The sequence below is a fragment of the Phyllopteryx taeniolatus genome, chromosome 20, assembly GCF_024500385.1.
Source record: "Phyllopteryx taeniolatus isolate TA_2022b chromosome 20, UOR_Ptae_1.2, whole genome shotgun sequence".
NCBI classification, from domain to species: Eukaryota; Metazoa; Chordata; class Actinopteri; order Syngnathiformes; family Syngnathidae; genus Phyllopteryx; species Phyllopteryx taeniolatus.
The window spans coordinates 4,508,153-4,533,387 of NC_084521.1; the positions used below are offsets into that span (position 1 = coordinate 4,508,153).

The 25,235-nt window shown below is 41.9% G+C and overlaps 1 protein-coding gene across 2 annotated transcripts; it reads left to right on the top strand.

The window, feature by feature from the left end:
- Positions 1-5,698: 5,698 nt before the first annotated feature.
- trpa1b (transient receptor potential cation channel, subfamily A, member 1b) lies at positions 5,699-24,791 on the top strand. 2 transcript variants are annotated; one of them, XM_061758925.1, is made up of 29 exons: positions 5,699-5,831; positions 8,030-8,150; positions 8,343-8,447; positions 9,367-9,529; positions 9,618-9,793; positions 10,405-10,512; positions 11,099-11,207; positions 11,640-11,785; positions 12,840-12,976; positions 14,054-14,102; positions 14,611-14,710; positions 14,784-14,884; positions 15,416-15,591; positions 17,357-17,521; positions 17,690-17,804; positions 17,901-18,067; positions 18,491-18,581; positions 18,647-18,706; positions 18,781-18,873; positions 18,949-19,019; positions 19,083-19,239; positions 19,537-19,626; positions 20,174-20,343; positions 20,420-20,549; positions 21,164-21,346; positions 21,419-21,487; positions 22,111-22,212; positions 22,287-22,405; positions 22,820-24,791. In XM_061758925.1, the coding sequence occupies exons 3-29, from the start codon at positions 8,352-8,354 to the stop codon at positions 23,040-23,042; spliced, it is 3,366 nt and encodes a 1,121-aa protein (XP_061614909.1). In that variant the 5' UTR covers positions 5,699-5,831; positions 8,030-8,150; positions 8,343-8,351; the 3' UTR covers positions 23,043-24,791. The 2 variants fall into 2 exon arrangements, with proteins under 2 accessions (XP_061614909.1, XP_061614910.1); XM_061758926.1 differs by having other exon boundaries at positions 8,030-8,447; positions 22,302-22,405.
- Positions 24,792-25,235: the final 444 nt, after the last annotated feature.

Sequence of the window (25,235 nt, forward strand, 5' to 3'; positions counted from 1 at the left end):
AGTCTCCAATGTTATAAAGAAAATTAAAACAGTCGCAGTCTTATATTTAATAATTATATTTGTATTTATTTTATTTTTAATTAATTGTTTCTATATATATATATATATATATATATATATATATTTTATATCATTGAATGTATTTTTTTAAATAAACATAAAATAAATAAAACTATTTTTGTTCTTTTTATTTCATTTATTGTATATATTACCTATCAAATTTTTAAAAAACAATAATAAAAATAAGATAATTTATGTTGTATTTACAGTGACTTTGTTTTTTTTCCAAATTCATTATTATCAAAATCAGCGCAGAAAAAAATTGGGGCAAATCACACAAAAATTAAAACATTTTATTGTGTACAGTATACGACAGTTTATTTGAATGCAGTTAGGAAATTAGGGAATATCATTTTCAAGTAACCCAACTGTTAAGTTCTATTTCTAAGAAATGTAATGCAATGCTTTTGTCCATGCTGGACCATCATGAATGGCAAAAGTAATAAAACGTGGAAATAAAGGGATCGATACATGACAAGATGCTTGATGCAGATGAGCGGTTCCTCACAGTGCCGAGGAACAAATTGCTTTTTTTGTTGTTCTTTGTTTCTGTATTTGCTTCACAGTCTTTTTCTCCGGGGGAAACCTCTCGGCCGACACAAGCACACATTTACATGCGGCTACACACACGAATACATCTCGGGAAGGACCAATCTGCATTGATTTTTGGACTTTTTTTCAGTGCCCCGTGTGTTATAATGTACGACGAGTTGTACAAAGGGCAACTTTACAGGGCAATCTCTTGACCCCGCGCTTGTGGGAAGCGAGGGGGAGGACGTTCAAGAGTGCAAAAAATTCCACACAGGAGTACCAGTGTTCGTGTTTGCTTTAAAGCACAAATAGCACTTTCAAATACAATAATCAGAAATAATGGAAATAGAAATCCAGTGGTACCCCGACTTATAAATTATTATTATTATTTTTTTTTTAGATACGAGTCGTTGCTTGGACGATATTTTTGTCTTGTGAGCAAAAATTTGAGTTGAGCGCTAAACGGTGGTAGCGAACTTGACAACAAGCAGCAGATCGTGTGCAAATCTTCAAAAAAGAAGGGCTTGCTTCAAGCTGTTTATTGCCATTCCCAGTTGACGTTTTAAACACGCAACAAAGGCAATTACAAATTAAATTGTAAGCAAATCACATAACTTACGAGGGCCCGCTAGCTTCACGCTAACGTGCAATGTACAAGGCCATAACAAAACTAGCATCGATGTCGCGGTAGTTATAACCCTGAAGCAACGCATATCTGAACACAAACGGTGCAGAAAAAAAAAAGACAATACAGTGGAAAATACAGTTAAGCCAGCATGTCTTTAGTTTCTCTCTCTACTTTAATCCCCAAAAATGTCTATGTCCTGTACTGTACACTGAACCAACCCAGCAGTAAATCTAAAGCACTTTTTCTTTTCTGGAACTTTTTTAGCCCCGTTATTTATCGTTTGCTGAGCGTGTGCGCGCACACACGCACGCAAGAATGCGGCTAATTTATTTGCGGGGCATCAAAAACATTTACGAGTCTGTTTCAAGAAAAAGAAGCAGCCATAAATCCGGCCGTGCCTTTTCACGCTAGTACCTCTTCATCTCCTCGTTTCTCGGCGGCGTCTCTTTGCAGAGATTTACCTCCACGCTTTCTAATTCTCTTTTGCTGTGTAAAAGAAAAAAAAAAGTGATGATGTTATTTCTTAACATATTTGCCAGGTGTGCACTGCTGCAGCCAGCACGGCCTGCTGGCTGCTACGGTGTCCACGAGGTGGTATCATCCTCATTTGCCTGCAAAGCCTGATTGAGGACCAATGCAGCAGCAGCAGCAGCAGCAGCAGCAGCTTGTAATGCTGATACCTCGTCCAAGGCAACATTTGTGATGATGACATTGATAAAATGGGAGAAATCGCTCACTCGTGTGTTGAAAAAGCTGGCGAAACGAGCGATTATGAAACCGGCTGCCGCGAACCCGTCCGTCGACCTTCAAAAATAATGGCACCGTTGGAGCGGAGGCGCTTCATTACCCGTTCGCAATCTCGCAGCCCCTCGGCAGCTAAATGGGGGCCGGGGGAAAAGGTCAGCCTAACTCTCTGCTCTCCGTTTTCTCCATTGTTCTCCTACAAGCTGAGCCCTCAAGATGATGATTTCCCACGTCGTGCCTTAATGACACTTGCAAAACAATGACTTTGCAAAACATACAGTAATGACATAATTCAACACAGTGTAAACATTTACAGTTTGTGTCTCATGATAAATTCATTGTGGCTCCTTCTGGTGTGCGTGACTTGACCACTTGGGGGCAGTATAATAGAGTCATGCAGACAAACGAAAACGAGTTTTACATTTACTGTGACTCAGAAATCATTTTGAATAATCGTTTCTTTTGTTTAACCAGGTTTGAGAAAAGTTTCTGTTACTTTCTTTTTTGCACCATTTTGAGTTCAAATGCAGCTGTACAACCCTCCCCACAATTAAGGAAATGATTTCAAACTACTAAGTGTGGCAGACAAACAACCCAAAATTCGGCCCAATTTTTTGTTTACTTTTGTTTGTAAAAAGAGTTTCTTTTTCGCTGTCACCCTAGAATTTAAAAAAAATGGTACGATCCTGTCATCTTGAACCAGGAAGTAACATATGGACAGAGAAACAAACTAACAAATTCGGCACTGCGCACTTTTACAAATCTTTTATTACAAGAGGTTTTTCAACCGCTTTAGTCAGAGTTAAAAACGAAACTAGAAAGAATGCACCTAGATTCATCTGGAAACAACATGTGCCGCCATAATTCTTTTACTTTTATTGGTAAAAAATATTTTAGCTTCTTTTTCACGCTTCATCTCACCCTGCCCAGAATTAAAAATGGGATGGTCCTGGTGGTTTCCAACAAACAAGGAAGTAGTCAGATAATATACCTGCTGAGCTATTAAAAAAATAATAATAATTATGAGGACTCTCTTTTTTTGTCACCATTTGAGTCGCAATAGAACCTGTTTCATCCACCCCAAAATCATGAATGGTACGGTCCCATTCTCTTAGCTTAGCTTTCATGACCCAGGAAATAACCTGATAAAGTTTCTCACTAGTTTACAAATTGTTTATTTTTTTTTAAAAATGAGTTTACATGTTGGCTTACATAAAAGAGGTTGAGTGCAGCAATATGCGAGGTGCACAGTGCTGTCAATCACAACCCAAGTGATGCATGGGTGTGTGTGGACGTGACCGCGTGTGCGTTGGCGTCCTATCACTTATGAATGAGATTTGCTCTTAGGCGGAGTCCTCGGGGGACGAGACCTCCACTTCTTTTTTTTGCCAGGTAAAACATTAAATGCCACTTGACAAAAACTGCTCGCGTCATCATAAACCCACTTCCACAGCATACAGGGATTAGCGAGGGAAGCTAATTAGCATGTAACAGCTATATAAATAGAATATTTCAATGCCCTGCGGAAAATAAACATCTTTGAATAATGAGAACCCGTAAGTTAATGTGAACTAAGTTTTGGGTTTCAAGCAGGGTCACAGAACGAATTCAACTTGTTTATCAAGGCATAACTGTAATAGTAAAGACAAAAAAAATGTCGAGTGTCGTATTTGTGTTGTGTTTGTTTGTCTGTCAGTCTGTTAGCTTGTTGTTTTGTGTTTTGCTGGGCTGTACCATTTAGAATTCTGGTGTGGGACGGAACAGTTACGGACTTTGTTTTTTGTGGGAATTTCAATATCAACTCGTTAAAGTGACAACTTTAACATTTCCAATATCACAAACGTTATTATCTAAGCTTTCCTTCTCAGTGTGTTTCTAATACACCTCGGTAACGTTCACCATTCAAATGAGTGGCGCGTTCGTATCGGCCGCATATCGAATGAGCTGTAAACTAATATTTGCCCGGTTATTATTCTTCAGGCCTCGCATTCTGCCAATCACAAAGCAAACATCATCCAGAACTTGTGTGTGTGTGTGTGTGTGTGTTGGCAATTTTTTTTTTTTCTGAGGATTTGTCATCTTTGTTTAGGTAATGGCTATGTAAACATTCATAGCATTTGCATCGTCTCATCGGCGTGCACCTGTGCACCGGTCCAAACAAGCTGGCCTACAGAAAGCTACAGCGATAAAAAATAAATGACATCAATAATGACACGCAAGTTCGTCCATGCCTTTGATACTACCATGACTCACACCAGCATAAAAACAGATTACAGAGGCGCCTCAAATCGTCTTCTCCCACTGAAGTGAATGGAAACACCATGAATCCGTTCCAGCCACGCAAAAAACACCATCCACATTTTTTTAAATAAGAAAAATAGCACTCAATTACTGCTACAGTAGTCACATTATTAAATAGATAAATTAGATAAAGAATTTAACAATTTGCGCATCATGATTTCATGCCCATTGAGATTGCGCTGCTCCTGCGGGTTTGTGCGCCTTGGCCACCGGGTGGCAGTATAAGACATAATAAACACACAAAAACGCTCTCTTGTAAACTCAGTAACTGCCGTCCATCTATCCATTTTCCACACCGGTTAATCTATCCTCGCTAGTGTCGCGGCCGCGCTGGAGCCAATCCCTGCTGACACCCTGAAGTGGTCGCCAGCCAATCGCAGGGCACAGATAAACAACTGACCACTCGCACTCACATGCACACCTGTGGACAATTCAGTCTTCAATGAACCTACCACGCATGTTCTGGAATGTGGGAGGAAACCGGAGTACCCGGAGAAAACCCACGCAAACTCCACACGGGCGAGGCCGGATTTGAACCCGCAACCTCAGGACTGTGAGGCACATGTGCTAACCAGTCACTCACCGTGCCGCGTTAACTCATTTATACGGAATTTTACATGAAGGCTCACTATTTGGCAAGCTTTCCATGCAAGCTCCTGATTTGGCAAGTTTTTCTCGTCTATGTAATATTTACATCAGTTTATTAATATGGTTTAACAAAGGAATTAAGAACCAGTTCATATACATTTTTCAATTTGAGCTCGCTATATGGAAATGCTTTTCTCATCCATCCATGACTTCCAGAAATGTATAAAAGCTGTACAACACTTTAACAAATAAGTTAATAATCAATATATACCCGATTTTACCTGCCGGTTTACAATTTGATGATTTTTTTTCTCATCAATATATGATTCATAGTTTATTAAACCAACTAATTAAGAACCCATTTTCGAAACCATTTTAAATTTGGGCTCACTATTTGGCAAGCTTTTCTCTTCCCATTCAAATGATGCCGTTCCCACCCTGATGGGAGCGCTTGGGTAAGCCCCTGCTAACGATGCACTTTATCTGATAATCTCGCTTGATAAACAGGAGAATTCCTTAATCCCACCATGACTGAGGGGGGTCTTAAAGGTTACTTTACGGGGGGGAAGGAAATTGCTTTCTTCCGTGAGGTTTGATGGATGGTAGACACGCCATGTGCAGCCGGGCGGTCAGCTTTATAAAAATGTCACAGTGAGCCTTGCCGAGCCTTTCATATATAAAAACCAACAATGAAACCCGCCTCGGTAAACAGGCAATAATGGAGAGTCTGTAACCACCGCCACCACTCCTACACCGCCCCCTCCCCACTTCCAGGCCTGCCACTCGTCTTTCCCTTTTACCAGCATTTGCAACCGCTCAGATTTCCTGTCATTAACCACGTGGGCATGGCCATGCCCGGGCTCAGTACCACATAATGAAAGCGGCTGGGTGGCAGGGGACAGCATCTTGTCAGCGTCGGGAGGAGGAGGAGGCTGCACTTACGAGTATTGAGAAGATTCTCCACTTCAACACACCTCAAGTAAGATAGTCTTTTTAAAAAAAATTATAGAAAGAAATGGTTCTTCTCATTAATTTGTTTATAGTTTAAAACTAAAAGGGGTAAAGATGACTTTGTCTACACTTCTAATCATTTAGAAATTGGTAATTGACTACCTATTAATAATTAAATGTTATTATTACAGTAGCTTGCCAACATGTGTGTATGGAAAAAAGTGCACATGAATAGATTGCCAACCAGTGAGCCCGTATTTTAAATTGTTTATAAAATGGTTATTAACTAGGATATCAATGTGTTATAAAGCTGTAAAATTCACACTAGTGGGAAAGGCTTGCCAAATAGTCACTCCACATGAAACGTTTGCTAAATAGTGAGCCTGCAGTCAAAATGTTTTATAAATCATCTGTACAGCACTGATATTAGTTGTTCTTGGCAGAGGATAAAGAATACATGACTGTGAGAACTGTCACATTCAACTTCATCAGTATAAGTTTCGCAAACAATGAAATCAGTCCGTGGAGATCAACATTCTCATGTTAAAATTACGACTTTATTCCGGTTAAGTTCCAATGTTTTGTTGGCCCTCTTTTATTTGTAGTGACTTTTTCAGCGCAGCCTCAACACTCCGTCGTGATAATGGGCAAACTTATGCAAACTAAACATGTGAGGTTGCGTCGTTTATGAGCAAAACAACGAGACCACAAAGCAAATGCGAGTCACTTGCTTCTCGGAAACCAGCGAGCCATTGCCCAATTTGATTGGAAGAAAAGCAATCCCTCGTTTTCTAGTTGCGCTTTGTGCACTTTGGTCTGAATGATGAAAGATGATCAAATGATAAAAAGTTATTCAAATATTTATGGCAGTGAGACAGGAATCATTTTAGCAGATGTTTTATTGTATCTTGTTACAAACATACTGAACTACCAACACATTTATTGGGAGGTGCGGACATACATTTTTGATCTGAGTATTACAACTTTATTGACGTGGTAAAAGTTAGTATTACGGCCACGCTGAAAAAGGACAACAAATATGTGATAATGATACAGTATGAGAAATATGGCAAAATATTTCCAGGGAAAAAAACTGTTGTTTTGGATTTTTGTTAACAATAAGGTCGTTATCGTACCGTGCGATTGTCTTTTTTTTTTTTTTTACAACCATATTGTAATCATAAAAAATAAGTTGTATTAGTTCAGCAAAAAAAAAAATTCTCATTTATTTCAAGAAAAAGGTATTTTTAACCAATTTAATTGTAATCTTACAAAAATACATTTGTATTTTTTTTTATGTGAAAAAGTCTGAATCTTACGAGAATTAGTATATTATGATCATAAATTAAAACAAAATCTAAAAAAACATTAATTCAAACAAAAATTCTAACTTCATTCTTATTAATACATTTTATATTAATAATTTTTCCCTTTGTTTGCTTTTTTTTTAAATTTAGTTTCTCGTACCATTCCATCATTATCATAACGGCACCAGTAAATTTGTAATTTTAGAAGAATAAAAAAGGAGTATTTAAAGTAATTGCTGCCAAACAAAACACATCATCAAGTTTCCTTTTTCCCAATTGAGGTTTACCCCGGGTTCGCTATTCCGAATTTTTTTTGCGCTGCTTGAATGCGACCAAAATTGATTACCATGGCGACCGCTGGGTTTCAGCGAGGGTCACTTATTGATTTCTCATTTGATGAGAGAGTCATCTTCTTCCCGTTAAACGAACCACAGAGCAAAAAAAAAGAAAAAAAAGTAGACAGTAAGACTAAATATGCTTGCAGTAAAATCTCAATTTTATGAAAACTAGCTCGTAATATTATTGGGATAAAGTTTTTTTTCTTTCATGATTTAAAAAATGTGACTATTGGAATAAAGTCACAGTTTTACAGAAAAGGTAGCATGACGGGAATAAAGTGTTATTTGAACGAAAAAAAAGCTACTTTCAACAAAAAATAGCTTGTAATATTGGAAGTGTTTTGATGTTAAAAAATGTTGATTTTAGGGGTAATGAAGGCAACATTTTTGGAGGAAATAAAAGTGCAATATGATAGGAATAATGTTATATTTTTGCGAGAGAATTTATTTTATGAACAATAAATGGCAATATTATTGGACAACTTCGTATTCATAAAGATAAAATCATGTGATATTAGGGCAACAAAGTCGCATTTTTCTTTTGCTTCTTTTAAGCGCCTTTCACAATCTCGCCTACCCAGGATCACCCAAGGACGCACCCTTTCACCCCCACAGGCGCCCCCCTCCAGCTGCGAGGGACATAATTGCTTTTCTCCACACCGACCTCGGGAGCGACAACTGGATCTGGACGTCCTTCCGGGTGTAAGGACAATGTCACATGGGCCAATTTTCCCTCAAGGCTGGGCTTAAGGCCTTATCTGCCCTCTTGTTGCTTTTGCGCGGCCGGAATGGAGATACATCTGCTACGTATATACATTCTGAATTATTTCCTATTTCTGTGTGTGTGTGTGTGTGTGTGTGGGGTGATGTTTGTGTACGGTGACACACACGCAGAGCTGAGTGATGAACTTTGGCAGGGAGGTGGCCCGGCAGACAAGTTGTTATACTTACGTGATAAAAGATGAGGATCCAGCCCTGGCGCATCTAAATATATTTGAGGTGAGGCGTTTATACCTATTTTTTAAATAACATGAATAAAGCTATGCATTCTGTAACACTCAAACAGTCACTCCCCGGTAAAGAAACCCATTGTATGTCTACGTGTTCACCCACCGTTTGTGTTCAAATGCCAGCGAAAGGTCATAATACCGCATCACTGATGCTATTTGTTCCAAAATTCTGCAAAATAATCATACAATTACACGAATAAAGGTGACATTTTACATTTGTTTTGTAATATTATCTAAATACAATTATCTTTTTATTAAATGCAAAGTAGAAAAAGGAACCTAATTAAAGAAAATATATTAATATTTTATTTAAAAAAAACATCATCCACTTATAAGATTTTATTTCAATATGAGAATACTGTTGTATTTTTTTATACGTAACTAAACTAATATTTTGAGAATGAAATATTTCTCATCCTATGAGGAAAATGTAATATGAGACCAATTAATTTGTAGACAAAAACTATTTTTTACTTATATTTCTTGAGGGGAAAAAATATCTTGCAATAATGTCTTAATTTTACATTTTAAAACATGGAATAAAGCTATATTTTATTCATGTTAAAACATATATTACGGGAATAAAGCCACAACTTTAAGAGGAAATATAAGGACAAGTGGTATTTTTAACCATAAAAAAAGGTAAGTCTAAATTTTATGAAGAATAACATGAGTAAAAACAGTAGTTTTATGGGCATAAAGTGTTAATTAGTAATCTTACAAGATTTTTTTTGTTTTAATATGAAATGAATAAATTCCTATTTTAAAGGGAAAATACTATTTGGTTAAATACAACTCACATTATTAGATTATGCCACTGCACTTGGATGTTTTTGGTGCCATATGTAACATGTAGTGGTGGCAAAACATCAACAGAAAAACGTTTACCTCTCTTCTCTGTGGTCCAGTTGGCCGAGAAGGGTGACCAGGCTCTGCTGGAGAGCCTGGTGAGCAATAGCCCTGAGGTCCTAAATGGGAAAGATGAATTCGGAGCCGGCCCCGTTCATCACGCCGCCGCGGGGGGCCACGTCGCTCTCATCCAGTTCATCACCAGCGTGCTGGGCCCCGAGGGTACCGCTGTCATCGATCACCTGGTCTGTGCGTGGAGATGTTGGATTCACTCTCGTTCATTTGTCTATGTCCTCATCCTTCCTCCAAGCCCTGAACAGCTGCGACGAGCGCGGCGAGGTGCCCCTCCACTGGGCCGTGGACAAGAACCGGGAGGAGAGCTGCAGCGTTCTGCTGGACCTGGGGGCCGACCCCAACGTCCTCAACGCGGCGGTGCTGTCACCCCTGCACCTGGCCATCAGCCAGGGGCACAACAGGCTGGTGGAGGTGAGTCCCGATTCCCGAGTAGGAGTGTGGCTAAGGTCAAGTCTTGGATTTCGCCAAAAATGGGCCGCTTGCAATCAAAATGGCTGACTTCCCGTCCAATTTACGGCACGGGTTCATGTGTCCTGTTATGATAAACATCTCCACCCAATTTCATGTTGACAGGTCAAACTGGAGCCAGGGGCTGATTTTTTTTTTTCCACTTTTCAGACTGTTTTTGATGGAACTTGCTCCAAAAGCGCTTGTTTCAAATTCAAACCAAAATGCCCGACTTCCTGCACAATTTCGAGCATGGTTCCTTGAGACTTTTTCGTGAATCCTGTCATGATAGACATGTCCACCCAATTTCGTGTTGATAGCTAAAATAGCTATTTTGTCATTGATTCACCTTCCTTGGCAGAGGTAATAAAACACGAAAGCCGAGCATTGCTTTCCCCACTCCTAATGAAAAGTTTGCCCCTAGCCTTGGCATTCACACGCCCTAAACTCACGTCAGCGCGAGTCAATTCCGGGTGACATTGGGGTGAGCGACGCCTTGGACGTGTCGCCGGTCAATCACGCGTCAAGTCGCACTGCTGACTACTGAAATGAAGTCAAGTGTTTGCCCTTCACAGCTGCTGCTCTCGTACGGCACGGTGGACTACAACCAGCCCGGAGACCTTGGCAACACCCCGCTCATGATGGCCTGCTCGCTCAATAACTGCGACGCTCTCAACTTGTTGGTGAGCACCGCCGTGATGTTTTTTTTTTTTTTTTGCATGAAGACGGTGGCGAAACATAAAATTAAGCATAACATTTGGGCGGTGAAATTTTTTTCCACGGGTGGAAGATTTTTTTTTTTTGGGATTGAAATCATAAAAGTTCCATATTAATTGTAAAAAAAAAAAAAAAAAAAAAATCATCTTTTGCAGGGCGTGCAATGTTTTGGTGATAATTGCTGGGGGTCACAAAAGTTGTCGGGGGGGAAAAAATGTCACTGAAGGAAAGTAGTAATCATTAAGGTTGCCAAATTTGGCGGTGATGGCATTTAAAAAAAAAATTTATGTAAAATAGTTTTCAGGGTTCACAACAATTTGAGGGCACAGTAAAAAATTTGAGGAGGAGTCCCAAAATTTTGGAACGGGGTACAAAATTTGGATAGTTGTGAAATATTTGGGGTCACAAAATTCCCAGGCACATTTCAAGAGAGGAAAAAAATGTTTTTAGTGTTCAGAGCAATTTTGGCAGTCAGCAAAAAAAAATATTGGTGGTCACAAAATTTGGGGGCGCTGTTGCAATAAGTCCTATTACGCGTGTGTTTTTAAACAGATAAAGCACGGAGCGCGTCTGTGCCAGCAGAACAAGCTGGGACACTTCGGGGTGCACGCGGCTGCATTCGCGGGCGCAAAAAAGGCCTTGGAAATCATCCTGAAGGCCGGTAAGACAACGCCTAAATAATAATAATGTATTTAGTCATAATACGCCTTGCTGAATGTCTCCAAGTGAACCAAAGAATACATTTTGAGCACCGGTTGCGATGATGATGATGATGATGGTGAAAGAATTATAATATAATTGAACAAATGTTTCAAGTTTCATCGTCTTCATTTTATAAGAGAAATGAGCTGGCGAATTGCAAAAATAAATATCGTTTTAATTTAGGGAAGAACTTTTTTTTAGTATAATAGTCGTAAAATTTAGTGATCATAGGATTTTTGGTGGGGGACCAATTTTCATTTTGCGAGGCAAAATCATAAGCGATGGGAAATCTGTAGTAGTAGATGTCAGTCAATCCCTGATTTCAGTCATTTGTTTTTCTTGTTAGTTTAACCTAATGCATTTTACATGTGATTGAATTATCCGCCAACAGGGGAGGAGCTGGGCTACTTGGGTGAAAACCACATAAACTATCTGGACAAATCCAATAGCACGCCTCTGCATCTGGCCGTGCGGGGCGGCAACACAGACACCATTCGATTCTGCATCGCCAAGGGGGCCAAAATTGACCAGAAACAGGTACTAGTTTGACAGCGCCTCCTGGAACTTGTTTGAAAATTCCGCCCCTGAAGCCAGTTTCACTGAGTAACATGAAATTCGGTAAGCGTTTCTATCTTGAGTAGAGCCCCCAAAAAAGTCTCAGGAACCGATGCTAGAAAAGATATAGTAAGTCGACCATTTTGGATTGAAATGACCATTTTATGGTCCAAGTTTCAAAGTAATTTGTGCCCCCATCAGCCTCCATCGTCAGTTTCACTCAACAACATGAGATGTGGCAGGCATGTCTATCATGAGTAGACCCACCAAAAAAGTCTCAATAAGTAATGACCGAAAAACCAAACCATTTTGGTTTGAAGTGAGAATTTACAGTCAAATTGTCCCAAAAATGTACACCTCAGAAAGCGCTGTCTGGAGTTTGGGGAAATTCAGCGCCTGTGTTCAGTTTTACTGAGCAACAGGAAATTCGGTACGCATGTCTATCATAAGTGGACCCCCAAAAAAGTCTCTGGAACTCATTGCAGAAAAGGCTCATTTTGGCCATTGCCAGAGCTCCTTAAAAGAGAATTCAACCCTCAAAGCCAGTTTTACTTAACAAAATAAAATTTGGTGTAAAGCACCCGACTTCTCATCATTGCCTGAAGGACCACTCGCCGTACGACATTGGTCAGCGACGTCATTACGATTCAGTAATTATAACTAGCAGAGCATTATAATGATGCCCATCTGCTAGTGGTGTTCTTTGCAAGTGGGCTCGTGTCCAGAGAAACAGAGTGCGCTGCTGTGTTATATTGTTTCAAATGACCTCCAATTACACTGCGGTGCAATCAGTGGCCTCCTCCTGCCACTCCTGGTTATCTCATTAAAGGCTCGTGTTACATATTTCAGTGTTCTGACAGCAAGTCTCGGAGAAGCTTTGCTAAGTGCGCCATATATGTACGTGTCTATACTAAGTCCTGTATGTTGGTGCTGCTCTGTCAAACTCAATTACATCAGTGCGTGGAGACGACAAAATGTCGGGCCTACAGATTAGATGCATCGGTTTAATCGACACATTTGTTTGTTTGGCGTGCAGCATGACAAGTCGACGCCGCTGCACTTGGCGTGTACCCAGGGTGCCCTCGAGGTGGTCAAAATGATGCTGTGCTCTCACGGCCAAGTGGAGGACATCATTAACCTCAAGGATGGAGCTCATCAGACGCCGCTGCACAAGTGGGCACTCTGCACACCTCTGCACCGTGGCTGCATGGATGGATGGATGAACAAGTCAAGGGAGAGGGTACAAAGTGGTACCCTGACTTCTGAGTTTTTTGTGTAATGAGTAGTACAGAGAGTAGTACTTGTAAGTCAAGGTACCACTGTACTATCTCGGGATGGATGGATCAATGAAAGGATGGATGATGGATAGACGTATTAATGGAAGGATGGATCAAAGTGGCATGATGGTTTTACAGAGGGATGTATGATGGATGGAGGTGCATGGATCAAGGCAGCTATGGATGATGGATTGATGGATGGATTGATGGATAATGCATGGATGATCAAGGGGGTACAGATGATTGTGGATGATGGATGGACAGAGGGATTATGTATCAATGGCCAGACAGATGAATGGATTGATGGAAGGATGGATGGATGGACATGGATGTGTTACGGGAGTGATGGATGATGAATCAAGGAGGAATGCATGAACGAATGAATCAATGATCAAAAGATGATGGCTGGATGGACGGACGGACGGACAAATGGATGGATTGAGGGAGGGTGATATGGATGGACAAAAGCAGGTTTTGGATGGACAGAAGGATGGATGAATGGATGAAAGTATGGTGGTATGGATGGATGAATGGATGGCTATATATACAGCATATGGATGGATATATAGATTGGATGGATGGATCAAGGGAGGTATAGATGAATGGACGATGTACCAACAGGCAGACAGATGAATGGATGAATGATGGAAGGATGGATGAATGAATGTACTGTATGTACGGATGGGTAGATGTACAGAAAGGACTGAAGGGGTGGATGGATGGATGTATAAATGGACGCGTGGAAGAAGGGAGGTATGGCTCGATTGATAAATGTATATATGGCTCTTCTTTTTTTGGACGGATGTCTTGATGATCAAATCACGCAACCACTAATAACGGAAACATGTTGACATCCCACCTGCTTGTAAAACAGCGCTGCAGGCACACAATGACAAACTTAGCAAACAAACTCATGTGTATTGTTATATTGTGTCTGGCTTACAATCCCTCTTTCTCCTCGTCCTCTTCTCAGGGCGACAATATTTGACCACGTGGACTTGGCCGACTACCTTATATCTTTGGTAAACATCTCCATACTGTGTATACAATGCAGTCCCTAATAACGTGAATGCCTCCATTTTTTTGCAATGATATGGATACATATTGTTGCACCGTGACCTGTGAACAAATTTACGAGCACACTTATTAGCTTGTCGAAAGGGCTCGCAATTACTTGTTGACCACATGTCGCCATCTGCTGTTGCCAGAAAAAAACGAGTTCAAGTTGACCTCTCGTCAAGTCATTATTTAAGCAAACACCCCGGCAGGAAATAGACGCATGCGCACCGTTTATCTTAATTAAAAACGATGTGCCTCGGCAGGGCAAGGTTTATGGCTTTCGTGTAGCTTGTTTGGTGTATTTTATGCATGCTATGTATTATTCATGAGTCTATAAAGAGTTGGTGCACCGCCTCTCCTCCATGTGCACCCTGAAAAAACTTGAAATGATCGGAACGCGACAGAATAATAGCCATCCGTCATTTACTACTTAGCTAACGAACCAATTACAAAGGCTTTGGTCTGCCCCAGGGTGCGGAGGTCAACGCCGTGGACTGTAAGGGCAACCCGCCCTTGCTACTGGCAACTAGTTGCGGCGCGTGGAGAACCGTGGCACTGCTCCTGTCCAAAGGTAGAACACCATACACACATACTTGTTGCGCGTGATTCGCGTTTCTTATCAGAGTTCTCCAATTTTTTTTTAGGGGCCAATGTAAACCTAAAGGACAGGCTTGGCTGCAACTTCCTTCACCAGGCCATCTTGCAGCCCAAGGGGCTGAAGAATCTGCCGGAAGATGTTCTGCAGGTAAATGTTTGTCCCTGTGAAGCTGGTAAGCTCTGAATTTGTTATTGGAATCACTCCAAAAAAAGGAATAAGAAAACACACAAACCCCAAAATATTCCCAATGTGTTTGGATAATCGTTACCTTTTTAAAAGGACAAAAAAAAAATTGAGCTAGCTGTGTGTGTTTTTTTTTTAGGGCTGATATCGATAGCAATTATTTGTGGTCAAGGAGGCTGAAAACTGAAAAAAATTCCTAAGCTTTAAACATTTGTGCGCTCTGATTTGCCTGTCCAGTCCTGGGGGTGTGGCTTACTTAAAGCTCAATTCCTATCGTAAGGACGTCCAGCTCAAGTAGTGTATGGTCTTCCCGGTCACCATAGTAGACTATCACTTACGTAATCGGCGTTCAACTTTAGATAGGATCCATGTTATGCAAGCGCTCGCAATTAGCCGCGTGACTGCTTTAGCACGTGCGATGCTTCTGCACGCTACATCGCTGCCCTACACATCCACATTTAGACGATTTTTTTTCTTCTTCTCTTCGTCTTTTAGCGTAGCAACGTGAAGGCGTTGCTGAGCTGCGAGGACAACGAGGGCTGTACGCCGCTGCACTACGCGTGCCGACTGGGTATCCACGACTCGGTGCGCAACATGCTGGGCCTCTCGGGCCAGCTGGGCTTGGCGTGCAAGTCCAAGGACAAGAAGTCTGCCCTACACTTTGCCGCTCAGTGAGTAGCTTTGGTAAACCCTGAGGGTTAGGAATAAAGCTCCTTTTCCAGCTGTTGCTACAGTATTATGCGCCACAGTCTCCTCTTTGCTGCAGCGGCCCGTTTTCTTGGTTCCCACTCTCCGGACTCAGGGCAGCGACGAGCCAATACCGTATGGTAGATGTTGCCCTAAGTCTCCTCCCAATTAACATTGGGTTCTTGGGTTTTGAGTGCAAGCCATTTATCGAGAAGTTGGCCTTGCACTATCATACTCCGCAGTCTCTTCTTTGCTGCAGTGGCCCATTTTCATGCTGCCCTGAGTCTCCTTTGAAATTACTGGATACATAAGTGTTATAAAAAGTAAAAATAAAGATTAGTTCTGGGTGCTAAAACCAGTCTCCACTTCTCTGCGGCAGCCCTTAGTCTCCTCTTAAATAAACGTGGTCTTCTGGACCTTGGGTGAAAGAAGTCTATCATTAGCCAGAGTGCCAAGCATGACAAGCCAAAACCATTTGAGTCAGGGTTAGTAACACTATTACACTCCATAGTGTTCACTTTGCTGCAGCGAGCCTTTATTGTTGCCCTTAGTCTCTTCATGAATAAACTCACCAACAAAGTCTCCTGAGCCTTGCGTGCATCAGTATGGGTTAGGGTCAAGGCACGACTCTACACCACAGGCTCCACTTTGCTGCAACAGCCCTGAGTCTCCTCTATAAACGTGTCTTCTTACCAACCCAGAAGCCCAGAAGTAAAAAGTAAAAGTAAAAAGTTTTCATTGTCCTTTCATTGTTGTTATGCCTCGTTCTTCACTATGCATGGTGAATACTGCAGCTCGACTTCCTCGCAATGCTTTTTACTCGATAAACTGTTTGAAATAAAAAAAAAAGAAAAATGACTCTGTAGGAGCATAAGTGCTAAAATATGACTCTTCAGAGACCCGAGCCTACAGCCAACTGTTTCATCTCCCTAATTGGACGACAGTGATATGAGGACAAAAGAACAATATGAGTGCGTTTAGGCGTTACCTCACCATCCCCTTCGGCTTCGATCTACGTTTCAGGGTTTTTTTTTCCTGCACAAAAAGCTTTTTTCCACAATGAATTGGCCGTGACATCTCCATTTCGCACTGACCCAAAGGCCTGGAACAGAATTCAATTAGTAGGGCATATGTGATATATATATATATTTTTAGTACAGTGTGTAATGAGCAGACATACTCATTCCAGTATGGGGCATGCTTTAAATCCTTGAGCTTTAAAACATGATGTCCCACTATACTCATTAAAACAGGGTTCTCAAAGTGGGGAACCCGGATCCCTGGGGGTCCGCGAACTGTAGCTGAATGACTATTAGTGCCGTACTGATGACTGAAAGGAGTTAAACATCTCAATGAACAGTAGATTCATCTGTCTATCTTACGCTGCCCCCAGGTGGCCAAAGTGGGCATTCAATTGGTGCAGTGTGATAAAAAGCTGTTTTGATTCTCTTTAATTATATCTAATCACTTTCTGAAATATGAATTCCCCCGTTTGTTAAACAAACAATATACGTCTTTGGGCCTGCAAAGATTAGAACTTCTTTTTCTTAAAAAAAACACATTCTTTTTCAAAACAAAATGTTTTTTTTCGCAGCACACATTGTGTTCAATTGGTGCTCAGATTATGAGGGTGGTCTTCCGAATAATTTCTCTTCTCGACCCACCAAGTTCTGCCTTAAAGGTCCCGAATATGACTTCTTTGACCACAGTGCCCTGTAGGTGTAGCTATTGCTTTGTTTCCCCCTGTAGGTACGGCCGTATCAATACGTGTCACCGACTGCTGGAGACCATCACGGACTCCCGCTTGCTCAACGAAGGCGACGGGCGGGGCCTGACGCCGCTTCACTTGGCGTCAAGAGGGGGGCACACGCAGGTGGTGGGGCTACTGCTGCGTAAAGGGGCTCTTTTTCACAGGTAAACGTCAACATGCCCTTCAAAATCGTCCTAGGCCATTGGTCGTGTAGTGGTTCACATAGCTGACATTGAAGCAGCAGACCTGTTATGGTTGTGCTCGTTTTTCTTTCACTGTAAACTGTTGGGACCACCCTTGTGAGTCTTATGGTATCATGTATTTGTCCGGAGCGATTACAAGGGCTGGACCTGTCTGCATCATGCAGCCTTTGAGGGATACACACAAACTATGGACATTCTGTTATCGGCCAATTTGAAACTGCTGGATAAAACAGATGAAGATGGGGTAGGAGCTATTACTCCCCTCCGCATTTCAAAAGTTGACTACATTAAAATTACTTCATCTGCTGATTACGTCATCTGCTGTCACGTGACACAACAGAACAGCGCCCTCCACGTGGCAGCGAGGATGGGCCACGTGGCGGCGGCCATGCTCATGGTGAACCGAGGGGCGGAGTTCGTGTTGAACAAGAGCGACACGTCATTCCTACACGAAGCACTGCAGAACGGGAAGCACGCTGTGGTCAACGCCGTCATTGACAGCGAGAGGTACATACAACTTCTTATTTGGTCAAAGATGTGTGGGAAAACAGTGGCTGCTCGATACTCCGAATCGAAACACATACCTATCCTTCAGATCGTTGGCCTCAACTACCTAAAACATCTTCTTGCCTTAATGTCAGACTGTCATCTAATATCATTTGAATAAGATTCGTGGAACACAGTGACTACTCGAGCGCCGACTAGAAACATCTACCTATATATATATATATATATATAAATATATTTGCATATTTGGCTTCAAATACACCTAATCTCTACGGATCTTTTATAATCAACTGGGTCTCTTGCGTCGACGTAAGACTGCCATCACTTATTGTTTGAAAAAGATTCGTTGAAAAGAGCGGCTAATCGAGTGCCTAAAAGAAACACGCACCTGGAGTTCTATTTTATGTATGATTGTCGCGTTAGGTGCGTGGAGGCGTTGACCACGTTTGAAGTCGGTGGATCCCAGCGATGCCCCATCATGGACATGATTGAATACCTGCCAGAGACCTACAAGGTTTGTTTTCTAGTGATTCCCACACATCTACAGTACACAATGTAACATTCATTTCTGCTACGTAGCACCTGTTGGACTGCAGCGTGAGGGAGTCGGAGGATGATCACAACTGCCCTGCCTACCACGTAATTTATCCGCAATGTTAATCCCATCCAAACGTATCTCCCCTCACAATGAATCCGATGTCCACGTTCCACAGATTGAATACGATTTCAGGTGGCTGCAAGCTCCCCTCGAAATGCAGAAGAAAGGGGATAAGGGGACCCGGGTTCAGCCGCTAGCCGCGCTCAATGTAAGCAACACCAAACATTATTATATGATGACGTAGCGTGTCACCGGACAGATGTTCCTCGCTTATTCCTCCTAGGCGATGGTGAAATACAACCGCCTCGGGCTTCTCAACCATCCCATCTGCAAAAAGTACCTGTCCATGAAGTGGTGAGTGTTTCGTCGTACGTTTGTGCATCCTTCTTGCGAGCAATCTTGGCGTCGACCCCGCAGGGTGGCGTACGGGAGCAAGGCGCATATTCTCAACATGTTCATGTACCTGCTGGGCCTGCTGCCGCTGACTCACCTCATTGTGGCCCTGAGGCCCACCATGAACATCACGGAAACGGGCGAGCACAAGATCCCCATGGTCCCCGTATCGTTCGTGGAGGTAAACGTGTAGTCAAGTGGCTGGCTTCCGCCCGAGCGCCGTCTGTAACGCGATCTGGTGTAACTCGCCAGTGAGTGAAACAAAGAACAAGAAAAGCAAGCAGAATTTGTGTTAAATGACACGGTGTGCTAAATATCTTTTCATAGCCATGTTTCTGTCCTACTTCGGTTCATTTATGGTGATTGCCACCCGAGCGCCGGACATAATGTAACATCAAAGCAACCGAATGCCCAACCATTTTCTATAGTTCTGCAAGGTCATACGGATATTTCATTGGATTTTCTTTGCGTGGAGCAGCAAAGTGTGTTCCTGTCCTTCTGTATGGTGATGGTCCTGGTCATGAGCGTCTACTCCATAGTGAAAGAAGTGCTCCAGATGATACAACAGGTAAACAAATAAATGAATAAATACAAAATAAAAAATCTTCAAAAACATGTTTCATTTTGTCATGTGAAAGGGTTGCTTCACGAGGAGCAAAATGTACCATTTTGAATAGATTGGTGCTTGAGCCCTGAAAAGAAAATGCCTACAGTTTTGCTCTTTGACATCAGCTATCGCAAACATCTGCATCTTGCTTTCACGCGAGGCTGCCAGCCCTTCTCGTTTAAAAAAGATTGGTGCTTGACCACCGGATAAAAACCTACAGTTAGGATTCTTGACTTCAGCTACCTCAAACATCTCAAGACTGCGCAGACTTTAAGCTTAGTTTAGATTCTGGAGCTAAGCTACCTCAAACATCATTTTGTTCTTTGACTTCAGCTATCTCAGACTGTAGGATCAACAGGCTTTAACACGAGACTATCATCCCTTATGATCCGAAAAGATTGGTGTTAGAGCGCTGAATAGAAACCTACACTTTCCATTCCTGGCACTAGCTACCTGAAAGAACTCAGCCTGTGTACTTGTAATTTGTCTACCTTGTGTTTCCTATCAGCGTTGGAACTACTTAAAAGATTATTCCAACCAAGCCGACTGGTTCTCGGCCGTCACCTCGCTTCTCTTTATCATCCCACTCATGCTCAATGCGTCGGGCTCGTGGTATTGGCAAGCGGGAGCGATGGCGGTCCTCAACTCCTGGTTCGGATTCCTCCTGTATCTCCAGAGGTACGTGGATCGTGGATTCCTCTGACCATTTCCTGTTGTCCGACTGGTGGTTGACCGCAAATGATCGCTCCCGCAGGTTCGAGGGGATCGGCATCTATGTGGTGATGTTTGGGGAGATCTGCAGGACGCTCTACCGCATCGTGCTGCTGTTCTTCTTCCTCCTGCTGGCGTTTGCGTTGACGTTCCACGCTCTGCTACTCAACCAGGTAGAATGAATGATTCAGTGCAATGCACGTTTTTTTGCGGATTGTTGCACACCTGCAAATCTTTGGTTCACCTAGCATTGCTGGCTACTGGACTATAATAAGCAGCAATGACTCAAATAAGGAAAAATAGACTTGTTGACTTTTCAGAAAAAGAAATCTTACTGACCAATTTCAACTCACACATTTGCTAAGTTACCAAGTTGCTCAGTAATGCAGTGAACATGACCGGAATGCCATCGTTTAGCACACAAGTCACAGTGAGAGTTTCATGAAATAAATTCACAAATACCAACCTAGTCTGACGTAGAGTATAGCTAATGCACATGCTCATAAAAATGTGGAACAAATGCAAGTAAAGAGCAACGTTTAGCTTGATTTTCTACAACCTGTAGTTAAAAGCGAGTTCGAGAACGACACTTGATGCCGAACGCAAAGAGAATTTTTACTAAATGACCCCTGACGCCTCCTTTTTTTCTCTCACGAAGCAGGAAATATCTTTTGATAGCCATGTTTTCATACTCATTTAGTTAATTTGATGGCGACTGCTGCCCGAGCCTCGTAAATAAGCCTTGTAATCACGTGATGTATTTTTACATTTTCTTCCTATCCTTCAGAGAGAGTTCGAAAACGTGCCACTGTCTATGATGCAAACATTTGTGATGATGGTGGGCGAACTCAATTACCAGAACAACTTCCTGGATGCGTATCTGAAAGGCGAGCTTCCGTTCAGCGGGTTGACATGCCTCACTTTCGTCTCCTTTGTTCTCATCATGCCCATTGTTCTCGTAAACTTGCTGGTAAGTTTGCCCTCTGGATGCTTTAATTCAATAAGGAAACACTGGGCTAATGTGCCCCTTTCCATCTTGCAGATTGGTTTAGCAGTCGGAGACATCGCAGAAGTGCAAAGAAATGCTGCCATGAAAAGAATAGCCATGCAGGTTGTTGTTTTGGGTTTTTTTTCAACACATTTTTGTAAAGAAACAAAAGTCCGTAGAAGATGTTTCCATTTTACATACGCCGCTGTGCTGCTCAGCCCATACATGCCTGTTTCTTACGTATATTGCATCAGTCAAAAGGTTCATGAACAGGCTTTCCAACGGCATAAGTAATATTGGAATTAAACATTGTTACCACAGAGAAATAATCCACCCAACACACATCAGGCCGCAATCAGACAACTGATTGTGAGTGCCTGTTGAGCTCCAAACAAGAGTCCATAGAAGATTTATTATATTTTACATTCCTCAGTGTGCTGCTCATCCATTGAATACAGGCTTGCTACAAATAAGGTACGGTTCAAATGGCAATAAACAGGCTTTCTAATGGCGTAATGTACTGGCACGGAGCATTGTTACCACAGAGACACAAGCCACCAAACACACATCGTGCGAGCAACAAGCACCTGTGGGGTATGAGAAGCTTCAAACAAATGGGACCGCATTTAAAAGGGTCACGAACACGCTTTCTATCGGCATGAGAGTGATTGACAAGAATTATTGTTACAACATATAAATAATGTGTTTTATGCCTGACTGTGAAAGAGCATTTTATGCCATACCAGATTGATCTCCACACCGCCCTGGAAGACAAGCTGCCCTACTGGTTCATCAAAAGAGCAGACAAACCCTCTGTCGTCATCTACCCTAACCGCAAGTGCTCCAAGGTGAACACATTCATAGAAACAAATATGATGCATTCTTGTGATTTATCACACGAATGTCCCTTTCCCAACTGAAGCACTTCATCATGCAGATATTTGGAGACAGGATGACGGCCAACGACGAGTGGAAGCGAACGCTGGTGGCTTCGCAAAGCTGCTCCACGCTGGAAGTTGAGCTCAAAAAGCAGAAGTGCAGGTAACAAAAAAAACTCCATTACCTCACATTACAATCACATGGACGTTATTCTATCACTGCGAATGCACGTAACATCCAAACTGGGCACGTTTTGATGCATTAGTGGCCCTTAGTGGAAAGTGTAGTCATGACACCACTCCAGTAAGTCTCCTTGCATCTATTGCATTTTGCCGTAAATGCATTATTAATGTTTCGGTAGCATGACCATTATAGAGAATAATGCTTATATAAAACACACACATTTCATTCAAGTTGGTGCACCCCCTCGCCACCGAACACACCATCAAAAGAAATTGTGTCGCTTAAAAATGTTTCCTTTCCTGCTTCAACATCCCGACATTGTTGCCGCACACCTTCTACATCCACACACGCCCTAAAAAAAAAAAAGATTGACGCTCTAAATTTGCTCTACAGGCTGAAGGAGATGGCCAGCGTGCTGGAGAAGCAGCACAACCTCCTCAAGCTCATCATCCAGAAGATGGACATTACCTCCGAGGCGGACGAGTACGACGGTCCGCTCAACGTTCGAGGCGCCACGTGGAAGCGAGTGTGCCTGCCCAAGCGCACCACCACCAGCAGCGCCGGCGTGTCCCGCTGGGTGCCGCTCATGAAGGCCATCGAGTCCAAGCGCAAATGAGGCAGACATATTTCGAAAAGTATAACACCCAGTAGGAACCAAAACTCAATCCATGTTGCCTTATGTTGCTTATCAGGTTTACAATAGGATTAATTTTTCTCAAGCTGCTGCTGCGCCTGGCCTGTAAAGTCCTTAAAAACTGCTGTCCCAGATCGTCCCACGCACTTTCATGTAGGAAAGTGGAGTAACACACCACAGCATCAGAATCAGAATCAGAATCAGAATCATCTTTATTTGCCAAGTATGTCCAAAACACACAAGGAATTTGTCTCCGGTAGTTGGAGCCGCTCTAGTACAACAGACAGTCAATTTACAGAACACTTTGGAGACATAAAGACATTAACAAAAAACAACAACAAACAACAATTGTGCAAAAAGATGCAGAGTCCTCAGTTCGAATGGCTAATATCGCAATAGTCCGGTGCAATGACCATTGTGCAAAGGGCACTGAGACTTCAAGGAGTGTATGCGGTTTAAAGTGACGAGTACTGCGATAATCTGGGACAATGGTTGTGCAAATGTTACAGATACTCCTCAATCAGTGTGCAAATGGAGCAGATGCTACTCTGGCATGAGTGGCCACTATATGCAAATAGTGCAGCACGGCGAGACAACTACAGTGAGTGCACGAGTAATACATAATACAGAAATGTGACAACGAACTCAAGTCAAAAAATTGCCAGCTTGTTGTAATGGAATTGTAAGTTAGCTGTTCAAGAAGTTGATTGCAAGAGGGAAGAAGCTGTTGGAATGTCTACTAGTTCTAGTTTGCATCCCGGCAGAATTGGCGGACCCCTTAGTCGCCTGCACGTACCCTCCCAAAAACATACAAATATCAAAACAATGATGTTAATAGTGGATAAAACCTAAAATCATATTCAGTCATGCAAGCCTCTAAATGAAACCAGACAGAGTTGGCGCTCCCCCCTCTCCGCTGCACACATCCTCAAAAAATACAAAAATTGGTATGTCAAAACAAAGATTTATAATCAATAAATGTTTCAAGGTGAGTCATGTAAACCTGTAAATGAAAGCCAGTCACCTCTAGAAATAGGCGGTGCACCGCCTCTACCCTGGCACCCACCCTCAAAGAATCGTATTCAGTTTTGCCACCCTGCAAATAAGCTGACGCACTGGTTGGCGCACCACATCTCTCCTGCAGGCGCACTAAAAAAAATGTGCAAATGTTCATAACATGTTTCATCAAGCAAGCCTGCAATTTAGACTGAAACACCCTCCAAATTAGTTATATATATTATATTATTATATATATTATATATACACACACAGAGAGACACTACTACTGTAAGTGACTCAGTAAGATGCTGTAATATTAGTCATTTTTTGTAGAGAAAGAATACAGACTATGACTGTGAGTATTGTTATATTGTCTGTCTACATATGTTGCTACACATTTGTTTTCAAAAATCTGTTGCTTTTAAAATCGCGACTATCGATACTAATGTCAGCACGTCAATGGCGTTATGCGCTGCTTGTTAGCATTATGCTAGGTTGGCTTTTCTAACGTGCAATGGTCTTTGTTTTACGTTTAATTTGACAGTGAACTTAACCCGGGAGTGGCATGAATCCTCTTCGTTGATGAATTGTTCAATATTTGTCAAACTGCTGCTGATTGTGAAAACTCGTAATCGGGTCAGTCATATCTCAAGGCACCACCTGTATGTGCTGTGTAATACAACTATGTAACCACACTTTGTTGTGATCGCTATGATTAAATGTTTCACACTATTGATGTGTGCGCTGTAGTTGCAGTGTTAGAATTGTTTAAAAAGACAAGCCTGCACCTGTCTCGCTCCTTAAAATATTTTGCTGATTTATAAACGCTCATGTCGCCTTTGAGTCGAGGTGTCAAGTGGTATTTATCGCTACTTTCTCTCTGTGAGATTCATGATTCCCAGGCCAAGGACAGCGGCAACCTTCTCACAGTCCATTTCCGTGTTCGTATGTGTAGTGGATACTGAATCATTTGGTGTTGATCCGATATTGAGTATTATAAGTTTGATATTGCAAATACCAATACAGACGTATCATTTTATAAATTAGGCTGGATTATTAATAACTTAAACACAGTGAGAAATTTAGACAGTTTACCGATGGATAGAAAATACAATACAAATATTTTAAAAATTTGGGATTGATCCCGTAATGAGGACATATCAGTACTGTCGATAC

What these genes read in the sequence shown, in the direction of transcription:
- trpa1b (XM_061758925.1), top strand. Translation starts at nt 8,352, where the DNA reads ATGAACTTTGGCAGGGAGGTGGCCCGGCAGACAAGTTGTTATACTTAC. An exon ending in GGCACAACAGGCTGGTGGAG is followed by an intron (nt 9,794 to 10,404) that starts GTGAGTCCCGAT and finishes TGCCCTTCACAG; the next exon opens with CTGCTGCTCTCGTACGGCAC. An exon ending in CATCAGACGCCGCTGCACAA is followed by an intron (nt 12,977 to 14,053) that starts GTGGGCACTCTG and finishes TCCTCTTCTCAG; the next exon opens with GGCGACAATATTTGACCACG.